Below are 16304 nucleotides of genomic sequence, written 5' to 3' on the forward strand. Positions count from 1 at the left end.
AAAGAAAGAATGCATCTGAGGCCTTTTGATTTGCATGTGCAAATAAGGTTGTGCACATTTGAGTTCCCCTCTTATGGGAACCACATGCAGGTGTTGCTAACATGTGAGATTCCAACATGAACCTACCAGGTAGAAGAAATTCATTAGCACATGTGACTGACACTGTGAAACTGGGTTTCAACAGATCCTGGGTATTCATTGCTCGCTAGAGAAAGTAATCATTCCCCGCCCCCCACATTATTGATTTTCTTATGCCTATACATCACTAGCAGCTGCCAGTCACACCCATGCTAAATGGATCTTGATTGGATTCGGCATTCATGCATGTCCTGCAAAGTACTGTTTGTACTGTTTGGCCTTTTGACCTCCTGCTGTAAAAATTGAATACTTTCCCCTCATTTATTTCTTTGCACTCAGGGTGCATGTGTATGATACAAGGACACTTTTCGGTGCCCACTTCATGCATCTGCCAAAGCGGGCTCTGTACTGACTGTGGCAGTTTGTATGACAAGTTGTCTGAACCAAAAGCCAGAATTAAAGCAAAGGACTTATTATCTCCAAATAAGAAATATATGTAGACGCCTCAAACTAAGGATAAGGGGAGTTGTCACACTTTTCCAACATGCCAGGGTTAAAATAAACCCTGAAAGTAAAATGCCACAGGGGAAGTTACCGAAAAAGTCTGAATTAGCATTTCTCTTAACTGAACGTCGTCATCCATCTTTTCAGAGTTACTGTTTCTTGTCTCACATGAGACCTTGAACAAATTGAAGCATAATATACGTCAGCTGGGACCAAGCCTCTACCATGCTCTCTTTTTTATTTTTGCATTGCATTGTGTTAATGATGCATAAATAAATATGCACTCCTTAGTTGTGGTCCAATAGCTTACAGGTCTCCCAGAAGGCTGCAGTGTGGAGCAAGTAGCCCATTCCTGCTGAAGAGATAATAACATCTACTGTATTCTGTGTGATAGCTTGAACCATCTAGTTTGTCTGGTGTGATTGTTCTGGACTATCCCTTATCAAACAGTTGTGATGAATCCAAAGCTACCGTAAATATTAGGCGAAAACAACATTATACATAGGCAGGTAGGCTTAAACTGAATTGCCCTCTTTCTTCTGCTTCCTCCGGTTGTCATCTTAGCTTCTTTCTAACTCATAATAAACTTTGTGAAATTGGCTGTTGAAGTCCTGTGCGCATTTCTGCCAGGCTGAAAGGGACTTGCTTTTCTTTTCAACATGCCTAGATCATTTTGGCATCGCACTACACATGCATATGAGTTGGGGATCTGAGAGAAAAGCAATCTGCGTTGGGTTCAGGGAAGAACCAAGGAAGCTGGATGCTATCCCTGTTTACTGGGAAATCCAGTAATTAACAAAACAAAACATCCCACCTGTACTGCCAACAACCCATTTGTGGCCTATCAATGACCCATTTACAGTAGCGCCCTTCCAAGTCTGAACTCTTGCAAGCTACTGATGCTGCCGCCTTGAGCCAAAGTACTAATTAAGAGCCTAAGAATTGCCTGTGGAGTGCCAGACTTTTCTAGTCTGTGGCAGTGGCCAACCTGATGCCCTCGTGAACCTCCCAAGCAAAGAAAGATGAAGATAGCAATTCCTTGCTATTATTCAGCCCTGGGTGTGAATGTGATTCCTTTCCCACCATGTGACTATGCACATTACCAGTTGCATGTGTATCTTTGATTCAAGTTCAATATTTTCAAATATAATTTGGTCTCTTCTGCTAAGCTTTCCACGCACTGGGTCACTCTGCTCTAGAGAAATGTGTGGCTGTGAGACTGTGCCATAGTCTGTGTTCCAATAGTCTTCCATTTCCATTTTTGATTTTGGAGGAAAGCTAGGAAACACTCAGTCCGATTCAGTATTATTTACACTGACTGGCAGCCGTCTCCAGTGTCTCAGAGATGGATATTTGCTAGTTCTACCTGGAGATGTTGGGGGTTGAACTCGGGTTTGTCTGTGTGCAAAGCACGTCTCTCCCATTGAGCAACAGCCCCTTCCGCATCTGTTTCCATGCTCTTGTTTAATGGCTACCTGCCCCCAAATTGTGACAGAGGACTAGAACTAGCAATTCACAAAGTAGTTTATTGAACATTTGACATTCAGATCTGAGATTTCTTCCTATATTCTCTTACCATTTTTTTTTTAAGAAAACAGTTTAGAAAAGCTGCAGGTTTCATATTAAAAAACAACAACACTTATTTGAGACAAAGACATACAAAGACATACAAACACGCCCCTTTGCTATCACACTCTCCAGTCTTTACTGACAAAATGGCCTTTAATAGGAATGGAATCATACGCCCATATGAAGAACCAGCTATAGAATGGCGTGGAGGGCTCCTTCAGATTGTCAGCTCAAAATGGGTCTCTAATGCGTTTTAACCTCCATGGGATAGTCTTGAAAGCTTCAGTTCAGTGGAAATGGTGTGATACCCAGGCCCGCCTAATGCATGTGGGATGCCTTATCATAGTGTGCCAATTTTAGAAAAGTCTGAATGATGTGTACTTCAGGGAGTGTTGGAGTGTTGAGCTTTTTTAAAAAATGGAGCTGAAACTCTTAAGAAGCAGCCAGTGATAGGGGAGGGAATGCAAAAGTCCCCTAAGCATGTGTACTTATTTAAAGGAAGCTATCACTTCTGTGGCTCTTACACAGCAGATTAGTCACAATTGCACAGTTGTTGTGCTGCAAGATGATTATCTGGGGAGGCCCATGGGGAACAAAGCCTTGCCACAATTCCTTCATTCACTAGACCGTTCTTCCAAAAAGACAACATGTTTCCTAAACAAACGTTTGGGATTGCCCTTGAATGAAATCCATGGCACAATATTGCCTCTTTCCAGTTGCCAGATGTCCATTATTTTAAAAGGACTGTGCTTAAATGGAGAACAGCACAGTCTCTCTGAGGGCCTGTCCACACGTCACATGTTTCTGATAAGGGTTTGCGTTCATCAGCCCTTTCTACCATTTGACAACTCACCTAGAACGCCTGAACCATTTGTGGACAATTGGTCAACACTTCTGCAACATAATCATGAACAAATGTGTGCCACCCGCTCACCATTTTGACAACTATTTGGGGGTCGGGTGTGTTGAACAGCTTCACATAAAAGCCACCTTGACCAACCCCTTTTAAGCCATCGTGAGGATACTTCTCTCTCCACTAGTCACGAAATGGTTGCACTGGGTAAATGGTGGTTCTTTAGGGTATTACGGCTGTTGTTTCACCAAGAAACAATTGTCAATCCATACAGAACTACATAGGTATTTATGTGTGTCCCTGGATGTATTTTCAAAACAATCCTGCCAGCAGATATACACTAGATCACTCCTGAAACCCAAACAAAAAAATTTCCAAGCATTTTTATCAAAGCATAATTTAAAAAAAAAAAAACAAGAAGAGAATTTGAACAACACTCCCAAGCTTGGATGACTGCCTTCAGAGAAAGAGAGAGCAGGAACTTTGCTTCCTGTGATTTTGAGAAGGGGGAAGTGAAATTGGCAAGGCTAGCACAGCATTCCCTGATCTACATCCTGTTCTCTGAGGACTGCATAGAGTGATGGCGTTTTGAAAGATCGTCTCTAGCCCATAGGGAAGAGTTTGCCTTGTTTTTTCCTCATTAACTGAGTAGCAAAGACCTCTTTAACAATATATTGGGCAGATAGCTCTGCCTCTCTGCAGCAAAGTGCCTTTGTTGCTGCTAAGCTGCCCAATTCACCTCTCCGGCTCCGACACAATGAGGGTTGTGGATCTTCTATAATTGAAATCATTCTAACCCATCTGGCCACATAATGAGATTGTGGAATCATGTGAAGAAAAAGGGAGAGGGAGAATAATACTTATTCGTAAAGATGCTTACTCTAAGATAGAAATGACTGGGGTCCATGCTTGCTATTCATGAATGAAAGACATAACAATCAGACATAATATTAAATTATCTAGCATAAATTCCAGCCATGTGAGAGATGACTGCAACCCATATATTAAGCATTTTGATTCTCTGTGTTGCTCTCCAGCAACAGGGGTGCCTGAATGTTACAAAATTAAAGGTGGACATCTTAAGGAAGTTTCTTTTAAAATCTCTTACACTGAACCAAATGAATACTGCAGGTGTTATTTTATCATTTGGCCGGTGTTGTTAAGAGTATACCTACTATCATTAGGCTCCTTGTTGTGGTTCAAATCAGTCAAGCAGCTTTGTCATGATGACCAAAGTCTGGTTGTCTATGTCCGTCTCCATCAATGCGCCTTCCTGTGGTTCCCCTTCAAAGCCATCCTGCTTTCCAGGTAGGAGATGCGGCTGGGCAATCCTTGGAACCTGTGGCCCTCCACGTTTTGCTGGACTACAACTCCCATCATTCCTGACCACAGGCCATGCTGGCAGCAGCAGCTGATGGGAACTGGAGTCCAACCACATCTGGAAAGCCACTGAAATCCATTCCAGGGCAGCCCAGCCACCTCTTGCACTCTGGCCTGAGGTCTCTTCCTTTCCCACCTGGAAAGTGGTTAAGAGAGACACCAGAATGTGGTGAGATGTAAGACAAGCCCTGTATCTCGTGAAACCAAATTGTCACCATAAAAAGCTTCATGGGAGGTACAGTTCAGATGAGAGCAATAATCTCCACAGTGCACAGCTGGTTTGTTGAAAAGTTGGTATTGTATATAAATCAGATATACTCTCATGGCAGAAAAAACAAGCACCAAAGCCCGTATAATGTTTTTTGAATAGGTTAAGCTAAAATGCAAATTATTTGAATTTGGAGATGAGGCCCTAGTTAGCATTCCCAACATTTTGCATAGTACAAATGATCCTAATCTTGATCCCAGCTGATGTGCAAAAATGAAACCATGAAGTTTTCTGAAAAGGACAAAGCACATTTACCGTATTTTTTGCTCTATAAGACTCACTTTTTCCCTCCTGAAAAGTAAGGGGAAATGTGTGTGCGTCTTATGGAGCGAATGTAGGCTGTGCAGCTATCGCTGAAGCAAGCAGAGCAAGAGGGATTGCTGCTTTCACTGTGCAGCGATCCCTCTTGCTGTTCTGGCTTCTGAGATTCAGAATATTTTTTTTCTTGTTTTCCTCTTCCAAAAACTAGGTGCGTCTTGTGGTCTGGTGCATCTTATAGAGTGAAAAATACGGTATAACCTTTTCTCACTTGGATACTGAGTATGACCTCCAGTGAGGTTTCTTAGTCCTGACAATCTGACCTATTGGTTTTAATGAGATTAAGTCACAATTTACTGTGACCTGATTGGGGCTTTTGATTAATAAATCTTAGAACTCCAGATAGATTACAGTAAGGATGCGCCTTATATAGCATTAAAACCAGCAAATCAAGTTTGTTTTGCTTTTACTGGGCCACCTTTAAATGAATGAGCTTTAAACAAAGGAAACCAGTCTTTTGCTCTTCTATTTCTGTGGAGAGTTACATCATTCAAAATCTAAGCAGGTCATAATAGCCAACTTCCAGTATCCAGCATCCATTATCAAGTGATCTTGGAGATATCCATTTCATATATTTTCTCTTAATGTACACTAAAAAAACTTGGTCTCCTTTTGAAAGGCCTCAGTTTACTTTTCTGTGTATCTGGTGAAGCTAATATCTACCATTCTTTCAATTTTTTCTCATTCTATTCCACGGAAATGTGATGTTGTTAAGATGAAGTCCACTGATTCCATTCAGGAAGAAAAGGAAGGCAGAAATGAATTCACACCAATAGGTTAGTGTGAAACCCGTGAGAGTGATGTGGTCCCTCAGAAGGAATAAGAAGCTCAGAACTCCAGTGAATGAGAGCAGGAACGAGAGAAGAACGAGGATCGATCCCATCGACCACTTCCTCCTGGAGTTGACGTCTTCACAGACTTGGGAGACCATGAGAAGTTCCAGGCCAAAGATTGCGACGACAACAGCAAAAGACACCAGACTTCTTGCAAAAGTCATTCCCGCGTTGATCCCTCGAACGTTGGCCAACGTGAGATCAGTGGCACATTTCAGGGCACTATTGTTCCCGACTGTGCAGAAGTGCCACAGTCCAAAGAGCTTTCCCTTGGCAAAAAGCCAGTGCCCATCACACACAGCAATGGAGGACAGGACAATGGCTATTGCAACGCAGAGGATAATCAGGCTCCTGATGAACATCTCAAAAAACGATCTTGTCCGTCTTCTACGAGTGAGTAACCACTGGGCCTTAAAGAGAAGGTCCAGAAAGAAAGAAGTTAAATACCCCTCCTATTAAAGCAACACAGATTGCTTTTAAATCTCAGCCAGCAATTATATTGCTATTGATGTTGTGACCAGTTAGAAAGAATGCTCAATAACACCAAGAGTCGTTGAAGTCGGTTAAATACACCGTGCAGACAAGCTTGGCTGGGTACACGCTATACATTTAAAGCACATGGCCACCCTCAAAGAATCTTGGGAATTGTAGTTTGTTAATGGTGCCGGGAACTTTAGATCTGCGAGGAGTTCCCAGGATTCTTTGGGGGAAGCAATGTGCCTTACATCGATGGTGTGTATGCAGCCTTAATATACAAATGATTTGAGAGTGCTGTGAGAAAGGGAAGGCAGTGATAAAACATTTAAAATGCCACAGAAGCAGTGGGAAGTCTTACCAAACCAATATTTTGAATATAAGATCTTGTGTGTGAGAGGGGGGGGGGGGAGGGAGGGAGAGAGGTGCTACATTTATGCTGTATAAGTAAAAAGTCTGGGGGGAAAGTAAGTTATCTGCCATATTTCATTCATAAGAAAAAGAAAAGTGAAGCAGGCTACACTTAGTCACATCTTTCTTGGGTCTCGTAGGCAATGCCCTGGCTGACTACTATTCAGAGAAGCAACAAGGCACCATATACTAGCAAACAGAGTTTTTATTTCCCACTAGCTGGACCATAAAGAAGGCTGATTGCTGAAGAATTGATGCTTTTGAATTATGGTGCTGGAGGAGACTCTTGAGAGTCCCATGGACTGCAAGAAGATCAAATGTATCCATTCTTAAGGAAATCAGCCCTGAGTGCTCACTGGAAGGACAGATCGTGAAGCTGAGGCTCCAATACTTTGGCCACCTCATGAGAAGAGAAGACTCCCTGGAGAAGACACTGATGCTGGGAAAGATTGAGGGCACTAGGAGAAGGGGACAACAGAGGACAAGATGGTTGGACAGTGTTCTTGAATCTACCAACATGAGTTTGACCAAACTGCGGGAGGCAGTGGAAGACAGGAGTGCCTGGCGTGCTCTGGTCCATGGGGTCACAAAGAGTCGGACATGACCAAACAACTAAACAACAACAAAGCAGCACAGACCTGTTATTGGCTGAACCAGGAAATCCTCCCACCATCAGAGTGTTTTTTTAAATTGTGTGTGTAGGAACAAGTTTATTGCACATGTGGCTTGCCCCACTTTACGAACTTGCCTCCCTGGCTGCCACTGCAAGCTTGCCTGCCCAGGCTGCCCGCCCAAGGCTACATTGAAACTTCCCCAGCTTAACATTTCGATCTGTCTTGCCATGGCTTGTTCTGTGCAGAAGTGTTGGCTGTCATTGACGCCGCCTCCAGAGTTTTAAAAGTGAGAGATTAAAATGTTCCACTTCTCCCTGTACACACTATTCTAGTAATGAGTATTGCAGCTCCACCGAGTTCTGATTTCCTGCGTGTTGGAGGAAAGGACCACCCTGACTATTTTGATGTCTCCATCAAGATAACCTTTATTGTCTGAGGAGCTGTCTCATGGGTTTTCCAGGGCCATCATTTTATAATGTTGCAAAGGGAGTAGTGATGTCATTTCATAGAACTGTAGAGTTAGAAGGGACCCTGAGGAACATCTATTCCAACCCCCTGCAATGCAGGAATATACAGCTGTCCCATACAGAGATTGAACCTGCAACCTCGGCACTTTCAGCACCATGCTCTAACCAACTGAGCTATCCAGGCTGCTTTGGAGATGGGCACAACATAGGGAGCAAAGGAATATCACTGAATTGTACAGCTGGAAGGGACCTCAAGGGTAATCTACTCCAACTTCCTGCAACGCAGGAATCTTTTGCCCAACATGGGGCTCGAACCCACAACCCTGCGATTTAGGGTCTCATGCTCTACCGACTGAGCTATCCCAGGCAGAGAGGTGTCAAAGAGAAAACCAGGACTTCCTCTCTGATCAGCGCGATGAACAGTGATGTTTTCAAAGGATAAGGAGTGTGAAGCAGGAGAGGACAACTTGGGGGGGAAAGATGGGAAATGCAGTCAAACAGAGCTTGCGTTGATGATGAGACATCCAGCAGAGGAATAATAAATGCCGGATATGAGTTGCTTAAAGGTTAAGTGTTTTTAAATGCTTATTTTTTATTATTTAAGAATCTTAAGGGTGTGTGTGTGTGCGCACACATGCATAGATTGATATGATTTTGCTGGAAACTGCTGAAATGGGAATTTGAGGAAAAGGCTGTAGCTCAGTGGTTGGAGCATCCACTTTCCATACAGAAGGTCATGGGTTCCAATCCCAGCATCTCCAGGGCAAGGAGAAACCTCTGTCTGAAATCCTGGCGAGCAGCTGCCAGTGCAGACCAGACTCAGTTAGATGGACTAATGGTCAGACTCAGTATAAAGCAACTCCCTATGATGCCATCCTGCTCCCATTTCTCAGGAGCTTAGTTCACAAGCTAAAAACATTCGCTGTGAGCATATCTTCCTTGTAACATTCTATATCTCTTCTTTTCTTAATTGCAGCCCCTGTGGTTCATTATATATATCTATCCATCTCTATATATTAAAATATGGCTCTTGCACAAAATATCCTCACAAGATCCTCTGAGCGAGAGTCAGTTTTGCTGAAACATCAGTAATAATGTCCCGGGGAGGGACAGAGCCACTGATCTTTGTAAACAACTCATTGCATTCCGGGAGAGAAGGGAGGAAATGGAGCAAGTTCAGAATGTTATTTGAGTCCTTAAGTTGACAAAAGCTTACACAGTGAAACCCCAACGGACCATAGCTCTGCTTCTGGAGCAGAATCGTTTTGTACACATGATGTTAAAAGGGGCTTCATGGCGGAAGAAAGGCAGGCCAGAAATGTCAGAAAGTAAACAAGTTTTTAAAAAGTCCCCACCCCCGAAGAATGCAGCTAGAGTTTGCATATTCAATGGGACAACAACCCTGTGAGGTAGGTTCGGCTGTGAGGCAGCGACTGGCCCAAGGACACCCAGTGAGCTTTTTGTTGAGCGGGGAGGATTCAAACTCTAACCCCCACACTCTAACCACTGTCTCTCATCAGAATTCCCTCATTGGATGATGAATGTAAATCTAGAAAAGCAGACCAGACATTCAAACTCAGACGTAAACGCCAGACCCTCCAAGTGTTCCTATTTTCCAGAGACAGTCCCAGATTTACAAAAACTGTCCCGGTTTCTGATTTGATCCTGGAATGTCCCTGGAATGTCCTCATGGAAGAAATGTTGGAGGGTATGGAGTTATGTGATCCCCTCCCAGCCAAGGAGATAAGGTACCATTTTTAGAAGATGTCTGAAGGCTGCCCCGTATAGGGAAGGTTTTTCAAAAAAGTTTACTGTTGTATGTATGTATGTATGTATGTATGTATGTATGTATGTATGTAGGAAGCCTCCAAGAGTGGCTAGGGCAACCCAGTCAGATGGACGGTGTATAAATAGTGAAATTATTATTATGATGGAATAGGTGTCCCTATTTTCATCGGAGAAATGTTGGAGGATCTGAAACACACACACCTACACGAAGAGGGAGCGATGGAGAGAGAGATTTTGCGATTGCAGGAGGACAGAAGATCTTCTATCCGGGGAGCTCTCCTAAAGGAAACGACAGGGAGAGACAGAGAGTTGGCCGCAGGCAAGGGGGATCGACACAATAGCACATAAGAGAACTTTTTCCGCCTTGCTTCAAGACAAAGCGATGATAATAAGCGGGGAATTTGCATCGAGCAACAGGTGGCAAAAGAAAGTCGGCTAGTTTGAAGCGCGGGCTGCGATGAGCGGCTCTGCCTGTAGGGCGAGGGGGAAACGCGGGCAGAGGCGCTGCAACGCCAGAACAAAGGGCGGCGGCGGCGGCGGCGGCACACAGCGATGCCAACAAAACACGCAGCTCCAGCCCAAACAAAAAGAGATAGATATATATTTGTCCCACCCGCCAGAGAGGAAGAATGGCTCCTCCTGGGCTCCCGATTTTACCTGCACTGCGATGGCTGTCATGCTGCCTTGCGCCCCTTCCCGCGGAGCGAGGCGGCGAAGTCCGGGGAGCAACTTTGAGGTCGGCGGCTGCGCGGCGGCGGAGAGCGCGAGAAATGTCTCCCGGGCGCCCGCTTCACGCGCCCGCTCCCGGCCAGGGGCCCATGGCGGCGGAGTGGGGCGCGTCAAAGGCCGCTCTCGCCCGCGCGTCCTGCCGAGAGCGGCGGGAGGCAGGCAGGCAGGCGAACTGCCCTTTGAGTTTTCCCTGTGGCTGAGTCAGCAGCCGAGCCGAGGAGGGAAGGAGGAGGAGGAGGAGGCCGCCGAAAGCGGCTGGAGCCGGCGAGCGGCTGGAGGAGGAGCAGGGGGAGGAGGGCCGAGAGAGGCGGAGGGCGCTCCGGGCAAGCCCGGCGCCAGGGAAGGGCCGCCGGGGGCACAACCGCCGCCCTCGCCTGGGCCGCGGCAGAAGTGCAGGGTCCCCTCCTGGGTCGCCGCGGGTGGCAGGGATCCACGCAGATCTCCACAGGTCGCCTTTTCCGGGGGGATCCGCTGTTTTCTGCGCGCTTACATGCCCAGGTGACCTGGAGTGCTCCAAGCCGCCTCTTTCAGGGCGACCTAAGTTGTGCTTCCTTCCTCTGTGAAATAGGCATTTTATTGGTTTTTTCCACAGCAGGGCAATAACCGCAAACAAAACAAGACTTGGAATACAGTTTGTCAATTTGTCAGTAACAACAACTTATTTGTACCCCACCTTTGCCCCTGACGGGATTTAAGGTGGCTTACAAGGGGGGGGGGATATCACTAAAAACGTAGAAAAAATAAAAAACCAAGTGTTTTTGTAACACGTGTTTTAAAAATACCAACAATTGTGATAAAAAGCAGCAGGGCACCAGCCCTTTCATTAAAAGCAGTCACTTGGCAAAAGTCTGTTGGAACAAGGTCTTCACCTGCCAATGGAAGGACAACAAAAAGAGCCAGGCTAGCTTCCTCAGGGAGGGAGTTCTGGAGTTGCTACCACCAAGAAGGCCCTTTCCCACATTCTCTCAGGTGGAGATTGGGAGAAGGGCCTCCCCCAAAGGTCTCAAAACCCAAGCAGGTTTGTATGAGGGAATGTGGTCTTTCAGATAGCTTGGACGGTCTCTAGGCATTGTGATCAAGTTGTGACCAGAGGAGGAATGACCACAGGGAGAAGCGCAGAGAAAAGAAGCACCATGGTGCATCTGCAGAAGCAAAACCAGACATCTTCATCTGCCTCAGCTGCAACAAAACATGTCTCTCCCATACAGGTATTAGTCTCTACAGCCTGCACTGCAACCTTGCAACAGTTTGACTTCACCCACAAAGGCTCGCTTCTCCACTGTCTCCTGAGACAGACAGAGGCCGACAACAGCAACAGGTTGCATTTTTGCATTTCATTATCATCTAAGGTCACCCTTTGAAAGTCCACCAGTCAATTGGGGATAACATGTCACAAAAAGGCTTCTGAAATAATCCTAAGGACATAAGAAGAGGCCCATATAGTCCAGCATCCTGTTCTCACAGTGGTTAACCAGGTGCCCATGGGAAGCCTGCAAGTAGGACATGAGCCCAATAACATTCCCTTGTCCTGTGGTTTCCAGCAACTGGTATTCAGAAGTGTTATTGCCACTGAGAGAAGCATATCGCCTCCATTTTGTTTGTTTTAGAGGTGTCACTAGACACCCCCCCCCCAACAGATGAACACAGCACGCACGCACACACGCACTCTCTCTGGGAGTTCTTACAGTAGGGATCTCCCAGCAATGATTGCACAACATTTAACATAAGAAAGACACAAGAAGATAAATGCCAGTTGGGCAGCTCTGAGCAGCCTGTGAAAACTGGATCCAATGCCAGCGTCTTGCCCGGGGTAGACTGCACATGCTTGCAGTTAAACTGGCATTGGCATGCTAGGATGATTGAAGGCTGATGCTCTAACATATTTGTACCCTCAAGTCCTCCTTATGTTCACCGCCTGCAACTATCAAGGCATTGCTGAGCAAAATAAGGGAGGCAGGGTGGACAGAGGATCCTTCTTACTCTCTTGCTGCTCACCCTTGCAATGAATTGATTGTTGGAGCAGGGTGGTGGGCTTATTGATTTGTCTGTGCTGTCATATCCATGTAAAGTGTATATCCTCAGTTTCTTTCTTGTTCTGAACTCTATATAGCTCTTAACAATTAAAAAGCTATCTTCTTGTGTTTGATAATTGCCCACGCAGTATTTGCACCAGCACTGTGAAATGTTATTTCTTGCAAGCTGTCATCCACATGCCTTCCCTGATCATTTCATATTTCTGCATTCGAAGGCCAATATTGTTTCGTACTTGGTGACTGTTTCATTGACTAAATCAGGTTATGTGGAAGAAAAAACAAAATGGAAAGAAATCTAAGCCACTTTATTGGGATTTCATGTACTTGTAGCGCTGGTCAGCTATTTTCTTGTTTCATGCTCCCTTTGGACTATGTCACAAATTAGGAGTCAAGTCTCTTTTCTGAGAGCAGCAGCTAGTTTTCAGGATCAACTGAAACAGCAGTTAGTAGAGTGAAATACAGCAGATATAGTCCTTTGCAGCACACCTTAGGGGATACAGCCTTGTATAAAGTCAGGGAATGGGATAAAGGTCTCCAATTTTACATGCCTGAGATCTGATAGTGTTATAGTTACTCCACATAAAAGTAAGGAAGCTCCTAGCCATAATAAAAGAACAGAGAACTTTTGCACTCTCTCATTATATTTGATAAAGTCGTTACTGCTTTAAAAAGATTGCAGCATGTGAATCACAAGGAAAAACATCCAACTTTATCAGAGTCTGCTGTCAAAGTCCAAGCTTTGTCTTGAAAACATAGCAATCTAGCGTTTTAAGAGTGTGATTAGGGCAGTTCGCAACCCCACCAAGGAAATACTCCAAACCAAGTGGAAGGCTCACAGTTCAGGGTGAGACCATGTTTCAATCTTTGGCATCTCTAGTTAAAAGGATCTCAGGTAGGTGTACTGGGAAAGGCTTTGTGGAGAGGCACTGTGCGCCCAAGTAGAAAATACAAGCCTAGATAGTCCAGTGGTCTGACTCTGCATAATGAGAGATGTAAGACAACACTTTAAAACAGCTGCCTCATCTTGATTAAGCATACCTTAGCACATTCAAAGTGTTCAGCATGATTTATGGTCACCTCATTCATTTTTACAACAGTCTTGTATTATATTATATTATATTATATAATAAATATTATAAAGTTATATTTTAATGCTGGGGCAGAGAGAAAAGAAAGTGGTGCTTGAAAAGAGTGGCACCAAAATACATTTGGGGCTGAGATGACATTTGCAGTCTTTTAGGTGGGAGATACGGGACCAGATGATGTTGGACTACAACTCCCATAATCCCAAATCATTGTTCCCCGTCCTTTCTTTCAGATGCTGTAGAAAATACAGTGGTACCTCGGTTGTCAAATGTAATCCATTCCAGAAGACCCTTCAACTTCCCAAACATTCGAAAACCGAGGCTCAAAGGGTGGCCTGCAAATTCAATAGAGGAAATTGGAAAAAAACCCAAAACCAGAGGAAGCCGTTTGACTTCCAAGGTGCGTTTGAAAATGGAAGCATTTACTTCCAGGTTTTCGGCGTTCGAAAACCGAAATGTTTGACTTTTGAGACGTTTGAAAACCGAGGTACCACTGTACAAATATTTGAATGTGCCCTTTCATAGCACACACAAGTGAGATAAATATAAGGTTACGGGCTCATGTTATATCAGTGGTATATCAGTGTAGAATAGAGGCATGATAGAAAAACTTGCTCAGCTACAAGGACTGAGACTGAAAGAAGAGCTCATCATGTTGACTCACTTCAATACTGCAAGATAGTTTGGCCTTTTTCGATGCAGAGCTTGTAATGAAAAACAGGATGTCCAGTGGAAGGGGTTCTGTGCAAAACAAAGCTAGTCAGCCAATGTATTGCGAAACAATATGATAATCTGAAGCTCAAAAGATACAGGGGGTTGAAGGAGAAAGAAGAGAGATTTGGAGTGGTCCAACAAAGCTGCAGAGTTTATCCTTGAGATTGTGGTGTGAAAAGTGGGTCCCTGATGTTGTGAACTTCCCAGAATCCCAACCAACTTAAATATGGGGTTTAAGTATAATGGACCAGCATAACTCTCTGGGAAGCGACAGGATCTTCCTGACCATTATACCTCATTTATTCATTGTACTATTGTTTATTCCTACAAGTTACTTTCTGTTTACCAAGTTTGAAGTTGGAAGGACATGACCCTAGTGAGACATGACTGTTGATTGTATCCTGAATCATTACTTTACCTTTGGAGAAAGATGGCACTGCCTATGCTGAACCCAATTATTTCTTACAGGAAATGGCAATTAACGTTTTCTGGTAACACAGGATTGTGTGTGCTGACCATTACATTAAGTATTAGGTCAGGATATTTACTTACATTTTCTAGGTCACATTTAAGTTAAGGAATAGTAACAGGGTCAGAATGGGGGCCTCTTTTCGTATGAAGTTATGCCAACTGCAGTGATACCATGATCAACAGAAATAAACCATAGAAAAAGTTCAGATTGGCATCCTTTGTTACAATGCATCCGTAAAAACAAGAGTCTGCCCAGTTATCAGATTTTCTTCTAGGCTGAGCAGGCAAAGTGGCAGCTTAATCAACCTCCAAGAGTTGTAGCAGGAGCTCTTCAAATCCACAAATAAGTCCATTTTCAAAACATATCTAGCAATGGTATAAATAGTGCAAGGGTTTGTTTTTGAATGTCTGGCAAGAGGCTGCTGTTGTGTCATGGTATAGACCCCTACACACACTCAAGAGATAAGTTTTTATTTGTTTAAGAACAAATCCTTGAGTCACATCTAGCTAGTGACTCCCCTTCTCAAGGCAACACTCAACCTCAGAAAAGTAGGTGATAAGGAAAAAGATCCTCTCCCCTTTCCTTCTAGCAGTCTTGTTTTGCTGAAAAAAGCCTGCCTACCCACAACTACTATTTTCCATCCCATCTCCCAAAGGAAAAAGATATGGGAACTATATATTTTCTTCCACAGGAGAAATCTTAAGAAACTCCCGAGATGGAGAACAGCATTTTTTAGGAAGAAAAAAAGACCCAACCCCTGTACAGTCATACCTTGGTTCTCGAACGCCTTGTGACTCGAACGTTTTGGCTCCTGAATGCCCCAAACCTGGAAGTGAGTGAAGTTTTGTGAACTTGTTTTGGAAGCCTAATGTCTGATGTGGCTTCCAATTGAATGCAGGAAGCTCCTTCAGCCAATCGGAAGCCGCACCTTGGTTTTCGAATGTTTTTGGAAGTCGAACGGACTTCTGGAATGCATTCCGTTTGAGAACCAAGGTATGACTATACTTGTCTTCTGAAGCACATAACACACACATCCACGAGGAAAACAACACATAGCCAAACATCATTTGTGAATGTAGCTTAGCCTTCTCACAGGATATATTTTTTATAGCTTTTAACTGGAAAGGCTTGGTCCAAGTGGCACACTTCCGCTCATTTTACCTGTGGAGCTCTAAGGAGCAGGGCCTGGGAACGTCTTTTGGTCCCAGCAACTACTCAAGGAGAGTCAGCATTCAGTGTTAACAGGCATCATGGAATTCCAAGTCTACTCTGATATGATCCAGCTTAGGCCTTCTTACCTGCTTCTGTACGAAGCCTGCCAGACTTAATTCTTCCCTCTTGATTCCACTAAGCTTCAGGTTCTTTTGGCTACCTCCAAACAGATAAAACAAATCTGAGCTGAACCAGCAAGGTTTTTTGAGCAGCACAAACTAGCTTTAGGAGTTAAAAGATTCTACTTAATTCTTCCAGTTGAATATTGTAACAGATACTGCTTGAATACCCTTTGAAAAACAGTAGTTGCAGTTAAGAACTTTAGTTGCCAAGAGTAGGCAAGGGCATCCGAATCGCCTACATTAAGAGCTATTTGGCTCCATCTGGTGACCAGGATAGGCTTTGCACCTTATCTTCGAGTTATGACCCAATTTGCTTCTACAGTGGTACCTTGGTTCTCAAAATTAATCCGTTCCGGAAGTCCGTTCCAAAACCAAAGCAT

General features: G+C 44.2%; 1 protein-coding gene across 1 annotated transcript; it reads right to left on the reverse strand.

Annotated features, from left to right (window-relative positions):
- Positions 1–2088: 2088 nt before the first annotated feature.
- TMEM37 (transmembrane protein 37) lies at positions 2089–10713 on the reverse strand. Its single transcript, XM_028744120.2, has 2 exons — positions 10215–10713; positions 2089–6213 (listed from the first exon to the last, which is right to left on the reverse strand). The coding sequence occupies exons 1-2, from the start codon at positions 10233–10235 to the stop codon at positions 5641–5643; spliced, it is 594 nt and encodes a 197-aa protein (XP_028599953.2). The 5' UTR covers positions 10236–10713; the 3' UTR covers positions 2089–5640.
- Positions 10714–16304: the final 5591 nt, after the last annotated feature.

The sequence above is a fragment of the Podarcis muralis genome, chromosome 1 (genome assembly GCF_964188315.1).
Source record: "Podarcis muralis chromosome 1, rPodMur119.hap1.1, whole genome shotgun sequence".
NCBI classification, from domain to species: domain Eukaryota; kingdom Metazoa; phylum Chordata; class Lepidosauria; order Squamata; family Lacertidae; genus Podarcis; species Podarcis muralis.

What these genes read in the sequence shown, in the direction of transcription:
- TMEM37 (XM_028744120.2), bottom strand. Translation starts at nt 10,235, where the DNA reads ATGACAGCCATCGCAGTGCAG. An exon ending in TGACAGCCATCGCAGTGCAG is followed by an intron (nt 6,214 to 10,214) that starts GTAAAATCGGGA and finishes CTTCTCTTTAAG; the next exon opens with GCCCAGTGGTTACTCACTCG.